At 37.0% G+C, this 7,745-nt stretch overlaps 1 protein-coding gene across 1 annotated transcript; it reads left to right on the top strand.

The window, feature by feature from the left end:
* Nucleotides 1-2,172: 2,172 nt before the first annotated feature.
* On the top strand, nucleotides 2,173-7,590 carry CHMP5 (charged multivesicular body protein 5). Its single transcript, XM_014306355.1, has 7 exons — nucleotides 2,173-2,274; nucleotides 3,012-3,058; nucleotides 4,656-4,749; nucleotides 4,833-4,904; nucleotides 5,871-5,979; nucleotides 6,371-6,483; nucleotides 6,989-7,590. The coding sequence occupies exons 1-7, from the start codon at nucleotides 2,245-2,247 to the stop codon at nucleotides 7,037-7,039; spliced, it is 516 nt and encodes a 171-aa protein (XP_014161830.1). The 5' UTR covers nucleotides 2,173-2,244; the 3' UTR covers nucleotides 7,040-7,590.
* The last annotated feature ends 155 nt before the right edge of the window (nucleotides 7,591-7,745 follow it).

Genomic DNA, 7,745 nt, shown 5'->3' with positions numbered 1-7,745 from the left:
AGTTTTGATCCTCTTCTAGTTGTTTGTAATTGCGCTGTCTAAAAGTTTGATTATGCAAGACAGTAGATTAACTGAAAAGAAGAATTTTGGATTTATTTTATCCATGTGATGACTTTGGCAACCGGTGATGAGTTACAGGGTGGTTACTAGTAAGCATGGGGTGAAATGCTTTCTTTTAGTAGTTTGAAGTTTATGAATTAACTTTTTGTGCCAAGGTATATGTAGTAATCTGTCTGATTTGTGAAAGACTTTTCACAATAGTGGAATTTCTAGGATAGGTCCTGCCAAAACTACAGACATAATTAGATTATTTTAAATTACGTGTGAATTATTATTGAAGAGAGTTGTGTGAGATATTAAAAAGCTTTTATTATTTTTTTTACAATGTTAAATCCAACAATATGAAGGCTCAACTACTGTTGCTTCTGGGGTGTTTTCTGTCTTAGACACATTTTGCTCTACCTTTTGAAAGAGTCAAATTGCTTTGTAAGATCTCTTAACCATGTCAGTTCAGTGGTAATTAGCTATTAAAGGGCAGTTTGGAAATTTATTAGGTGAGCAGTGATTAATGCAACATTTGTTAAAAACATAGACAACTCTTAGGCAGTAATCATGCCTGTGTTTTGGATGTTCTTTCCTGTGTAGACAAGTTTAGTTACCTAAAATTCATTGCATTTCAAGGCAGGGTTTTTATGTTTGCTGGCAGAGCACAGTGAGATGACTCAAAGCTGTGACAAGGCCTGTAGGAGGAAGGATGCACCAGGAAGTGAAGCATTAATACTGCTTTTAAATTTTCTTATTTGAAAAAACACTCTAAACTTATGTTTTTTCCGAGTAGTAAATAGGAAACATAGGAACAAAAGGCTAATAGTTGTGACAACAGTGTAAAAACTCAAATTCCCTTTCTTTTGTGTAAGTTGGGGCCCTTCTGTAGCAATGAAATGTTCCTCAGTGTGCCATATTTGTGAGTAATACAGAAGCTCTTCAAGTCCTAATGCACAGTCTTGTTTTTTGGATAAATTAGATCCATTCTCCCCTCTTCTGTCCAGTCGCATTTTTAAGCGCTGAGGTCCTGTGTCATGTGTGTGTGAAATTTTTACATAGTTAGTTGATGTGGGAGGTTCTGTCTCTGTTTCCTGCTAATACTGCTTGAAAGAATCATTATATAAATAAATAAGATTATTTTTTCCCTGTTCAGGCTGACCTCAAAGATGCAGTTACCTGATAAAGATCTTGAGGAGGTGCCATGCTTTAAATGTACGGGAGTCCTAACATGGCAAATTTTTCTCTTTCTTGCTATTAGTAAAATATTTGGATAATAGAAAACTTAATACAAATTTTTCAATGCCAGCTGTGTCCAGGCACTTTAATGTCTTGTGTAGAACGTTCATATCAGATGCTCCACTCAGGATGCCTCGGGCAAATGCATATTGCTGTCATAGAGCAGGGTTTTAAAAGGGTCACGGAGACAGGGAAATCAAAATCCACATAATTGTACATGCTTAGCCACACCAGTAACAAGGCAGAACTGTAAATTTGCACTGATCTGTCTTATGCTATAATTGGAATGCCATTATAATCTAATCCCTAGGGAGTCTTCTTGGAATGAGAAGTTAATAAGCTTTATTTTGTTGTTTCCAGAGAAATGCTAGGGTAGTCAGTTCATTTTAAAAAGGCTTTTTATGAATTTGTGTATACTGTTAGAACTACCTGTGCCCATGCTTGCTTATGTAATTGTCATATTTAACCCTCTTATGGTTAAGGATTAAAATATATCCCAAATGAGAGTTCTGTGGAATGCCAGCAGGGTACAACTAGAAGTTTTCCATTCCACTTTAGTCCCTGGCACTGTGTACGACCAGAAGTTCTGGAATGGAGAACTTCCTTGAGTGGCTTTGTAAGGGAGCATCTCAAAATGATGAGAACATGTTACAATGGCAGAGCTTCCTGCAGCCTCAGAGTGTTGTTTCTTGTGCCCCTTGTAGAAGTTGTTTCACTTGATTCTGGTTCTGGATTCTAGCAAAATCTAAATTGTTTAAAAAATCAATGAGTGAAGAAACAATTCAGTTAGAAACACAACAAAACAGAGGCTGTTCTTTTTTTTGTCCCATACCTGAATAAAACCTCAATGAATGTTGTTTTCTTTGTTTTCCCCCTCATGTATTAAAGGTGGATAGCAGAGCTGAGTCAATTGACAAGAAAATTGCTAGGCTCGATGCAGAACTAGTGAAGTATAAGGATCAAATGAAGAAAATGAGAGAGGGACCGGCAAAGGTAAGAATTGTCTGTGGAATATGAACATGCTTACATGAGGATGTGACTCACACTTCTTGTCATGTGATTCAGCCAGTTCATCAGGTTCTTAAAACTGCATCTTGCCCTACGGATGAGAGATAAGATCCTGCAGGATTATTTTTATTAGACACACATCTTTGAACAGTGTTTTATTGGTTTTTATTTGTTCCAGAGTGTAATGGAATTCCTCCGTGAGAAGTAACTTGTTTCCCTTCTTCCTCATTACCTGAATTAAGTTTGGCAGAGAGGCTGTTTTATTTCTCATCCAAAATAAAAAGCTCCACACTATGCCTAAAGGGAGCAGGGCAACCTGTTTTTAAGGGGATAAACTTACAATATAAAATGTATCTGAAAATAAACATATATGATATAAAAAGTATTGTTCAAGTACCTGTTGCAGTATGCTAATGCTGACCATTAAAATGTGTTAATGAAAGATAGTTCTGATGGACTAAGTTTGATGTTTTATTCTCCTTACTGAAAACATATATCAGAAGCTAGAAACTGAAAGTATTTTCTATGAGAAGCTTTGTGTACTCTCCTGTTTTGTTAATCATTAGTGCAGGCCAAATGCTGAATGTAACTATTGTTAAACTCTTGGCACTAGTAACTGAGGAATCTTTTGGAAAACTTAAATCCAATGCATTAGGTTTAAACAGCATAATCAAGTGTAAAGTCAGATATTTTATCTAATGTAACACTATTGTATTTTTCAGAATACAGTAAAGCAGAAAGCATTAAGAGTGTTAAAACAGAAGCGAATGTAAGTTGAAATCTTTCTCAGTTTGTGGTTAATAAAAGGTTCTTTTCTTTAGGGGGTGGTGGCACACTTTTATTTCTCTTTCCAGTACTCTCCTGAGGACTCTTTAAAGCAAAATGCTGAAGAGCCCTTACAGAAGTATCTCCTTACATATTTTGCACCAGCATATTTATGATTGATATTCAAGTATATAAATTTGGATTGGTACAAGATGACCTGAACCTGCTCGTTATTACAAATACATTTGGCTCCTAAACTTTCTGAGAGATTGCCTTATTTTATATTATTAATTCATTACTGTAAATTTTGTATTTGATGACCTTGCTCTGGTTTACTGGAAATTTACCTGTTCCCTATGGGCACCTTTGAGGACTCGAACAGATGTAGTGCAGGTAGTTGTGTCTATGCAGAAACCTCCAGATGGACAGGATGGATGATCCTGTGATCTGCTCTTGTCTAGTGTACTGTCTTGAAAGTGTCCAGCAACAGATCCAAAGGAAAGAATATCAGAACATGGCAAGTGTGCAGGAATGTTTCATTGGAATATCTCAGAGTCTATGAACTGCAGATCTTAGAAGCTGTCTGAGCTAAAGCTCCCATCATCTTGTATTTCACATCCCTCAGATGAATTGTACCTTTATGGACTCTCTCAATTACTTGTTAAGTGTGACTTGATGCACTGTGATACATGGCAACAGTTAAGTATTAGTAAACTTTTACAATCCAAAATATCATATGGCAAGGAATGTGGTACTCGAGTTAGATGTTGTGAGGAGGACTGCTTGATTCTGGCTTGATTCTGGGAAAAACCCTAAGGTTTTTTTCCCTGGTTTTTGACTATGCTGTCTGCTAATCTTCCTTGGTGGGCCCCTCATATTAGGCTATTGTCATATCCCTCAGTCATTTCTTTTTGACCTTGTGGAACAGAAATAGATGCAGTCATTAGTTGTCCAGAAGGTTTTGCATGTGGATCCTCCTTGTCTTTCAGACCTCCTGCTTTGCATGTTAGAAGGGGACTCACGGTTAATTTTTATGCTTTATTTTGCGTAACTTGACATAGTTTACATTCTTGATTTGATACAAGTTTAGCCTTGAGAAAGATGATTTCTTAATTTTTAAAGTCTCTCTTTTCTGTTTAGTCTTAAAGGTTTCCTTTAAGGTACCCTATCTTCCTCCTCCTCCCTGCCCTGAAAAACTCCAGTGTGGAGCCATTGTGGTTTGGATAATCTGCCAACTCTTCCATTCTCTTCACAGCATTAGTGAACATGGCATGCATGTCTGCCTTATGGTGATTAAACTTTTGCTGTATCCTCACCTACTTTGTCAGTCTAGGCAAATATGGTGTTGATGTCAGTAAAAACAAAGCTTAGTTTAGGAATATCTTTGTCGGATTCAAGTGCACAGAATTGCATAATGGCTGGATTATTATGAAGCTGTTTATTCTGCAGATGTGTATAATAAGTGAAAAAAAGAAACTCAACAAATCTGTTCCTATCTTTAGAATACTGCTGCTGGTTTTTCAACTCTTTATAAATTAAGAATGTTTGTGGTAATAAATAGTGTAGTGTTTTAAAGCCATTTTTGCCTTTTCTTTAAACAGGTATGAACAACAGAGGGATAATCTGTCACAGCAGTCTTTTAATATGGAACAAGCTAATTACACTATTCAGGCACTGAAGGATACAAAGACAACGGTACCAGTTTATTTGACTCACACTTGCTTAATTTGTTTAATCTGTGCTACATCAGAAACAAGCATGATGTTTGACTCTTCTAGGTGGATGCAATGAAACTGGGGGTGAAAGAAATGAAGAAAGCTTACAAGCAAGTCAAGATTGATCAAATTGAGGTAAGCTTTTATAGTTTAATAAATAAAGAACAAAAATAATGTACTGAAATAGTGATGAGTGGGCTATGAACTTCAAGGCAAGATGACTATTTTTGTTCACATGAGTTTGTCTGCCTTGTTTATGGGACAACCATCATAATTCCTTCCTGATTTTTCTGGTACTGCACAATTAGTGGTTTGCCTTATTGTAGTGATTATTGTTTCCTTTCTGAGCTAATCTTTAATCTCTCCTTTCCTTGCACTTCAGCATAAATGTTAGTGGATACTTCCTGCTATGTCTTTTTTTGTCCTTTTTTGTTTCCTTATACTAGTAACATGCAGATTAGTCCTTTACCCCCACTCCCCCCATTCAAGGTAGTGGCTGATTGAAAAGAATAAAACCTAAAAAAAAAACCACCAAAAAACCACCAAACAAACAAAAAAATAACCCCACCCCAGACAGTGGCAACAAACAACAACAACAAAACAAACAAAAAAACCAAGCCACTAACTAAACATCAGCAAGGCCTGGCTCTGACTTCAGAAAATGCATAAAAAATCTCCCATAAGATGGCTAAATATAATTTCAAGTATGCTGCACTTAAGCTCTTACCCAATGCCAGTGCTGAATTCCTTTAAGTTCTCTTTCCTATTCTGTGACCTGCATTGTAAACCTTTAGGCAAGTATTGTTTCCTTACCTGTACTCAAGTACAGTGCCAGTAAATAGGCTAAGGTATATTCTAAGTTCTGCTGTGGCACAACTCAGGTTAGTGCCTATTTTCCAGATGGTAGATTTGTCTACATTTCATAAATTGTCTGCTTTTTAAGTATTCCTGTCCTGAATGTGTGTGCTTTGACTTGTATTAATACTGCTTCAAAAAATGGTTTATTGAAAAAGAATTAAAAGAACTGAGTGCTTTGTATGTTGGAATTACTGAACTGAATTTGAGTAAATATGGACCAATTGAAAATTATTCTTGCTTCAGGATATACAAGATCAATTGGAAGATATGATGGAAGAAGCCAATGAAGTCCAGGAGGCACTGAGTCGTAGCTATGGAACACCAGAGATTGATGAAGATGATTTGGAAGCAGGTTAGGAAGGGGGAAGATGATTTTTTTATATTACTGGATATCAAAATCATCATACTGTCATACAGTGATTTTTTTATTTCCTTAGTCAAATGCTTTAAATGTGTTTTAAAAAGCTTTGATAACTTTTTTTTAAACATTAAAGCTGCATTTCCTTTAAGAGAAATAACATGAGCATAGACAAAGATGAGATTCCAGTGGAATGCTACCCTGCAATGGAAGGCAGGGAAGGTTCTCTCCAGTGTGCGTGTGTGTGTATTTCTGACTGGTGACTGATGTGAGGTGAATCTGAATGTAAGCATTCAGTCAGAATCCTGAGTTTCTGTAAGAGCATATTTTCTCTTGCAAAAGGAACTTCTTGCATAATGTTTCAGCCAACAAAATTCAATTTCAGAACTGGATGCGTTAGGTGATGAGCTTTTAGCTGATGAAGACAATTCCTACTTAGACGAAGCCGCATCCGCTCCGGCAATCCCAGAGGTCACTCCTACGGACACAAAAAACAAAGTGAGTCCTTTGCTCTTTAACAGCAAAATTTTTTTTTTTTTTTTTAGGTTAATCACATTTTTGTTGGTTGCGTGATATTTAGGATCCTTAATATTTTGAACAAAAAAGTGTGCTTAATGTTATGTATGCTATTTATGTATTGTATGTATGGATGCTAAATACAGAGAATTTGAGAATACAGTGTACTGAATGCTCTTAACTGTGCTTAAAGTCACTAGAATGCCATTTTATCACTCCTGTCAAACACTGTTGGACTGCCAGTAGAATTTAAGTGTACCATTACAGCTCTAGTCTTAAAACCATAACAAAAGCTTCTGTATGTTTGCGTTTGGGGCTTTAATAGAGCTTCCTAGTGAGGGAGAACTGATGCTCTTGTTTTGATTCCAGCTGTCACACAGTGTCAATTGCAGGTAGAGACACTTCATAGAAGTAGTAAGGAAGCTTCTTTAAAATGTTCTGGCTGTTGGAGAGTTGCTAACCCATCACTTCTTTTTCTTTCCTACAGGATGGCGTATTGGTGGATGAGTTTGGGTTGCCAAAGATCCCTGCAACATAAACGTTTCAAAAGCACAATGGATACAATGGAACTATACTTTTCGAATTGTATTAAGAACCTTTTTTATTTTAAAATTCTGGAGGACTTGTCTTTCCAGTGTAACCTTAATATCACTACATCCTAGAATGCAATATGAGTGGCTGGTGGTGTTCTTTCTTTGGAGAAAGTTGTTTTACTACTGAATTCTGTTAATGGAAAATTCATCCCAGTCCCCTTCAGTGGAAGCAGTCAGTCTGATAGGTTTTGATTTCTGTATCTTATGGACAAAGTAAAACGTGAAGACTAGTGGTGGCTGTCGATAGCTGAGGTTTATTTTGACTTTGTATTATGTTTCTCTTTCTTGAAACTAAGACTATACGTTGCTGCTTGCTCTGTAAAATAGCTCCCTTATTACTACTACGCCTGTTTGATAAAAGAACTGAAATCAATTTTTCAACTACTGCAGTCCTGAGACTTTTATGCGATTGTACTTGTAACCTTCTTCAAAACTGCTCGGGTTAACATTAACTTTATGTATTCCATGGAGACATAAAATCACGTAGATTAGCAGATCCCTTTGTGTGGCGTTTTTGGCGATGAATTCGGTCTGGAGCACGGGGCAGGTTATCATCGTCACGTGCACGGGTTCTCCAGAGGCGGAGTCTGGTTGGGGACGGGGAAGAGCAGGTCCCGTTCACGCCTCGGCCGCGTCCGTGCTGCTGCTGCC

Source organism: Geospiza fortis, unplaced genomic scaffold (assembly GCF_000277835.1).
Source record: "Geospiza fortis unplaced genomic scaffold, GeoFor_1.0 scaffold206, whole genome shotgun sequence".
In the NCBI taxonomy this organism is placed as follows: Eukaryota; Metazoa; Chordata; class Aves; order Passeriformes; family Thraupidae; genus Geospiza; species Geospiza fortis.
Note: the sequence above shows the minus strand (reverse complement) of the source record. Positions and strands in the feature narration are given on the sequence as shown.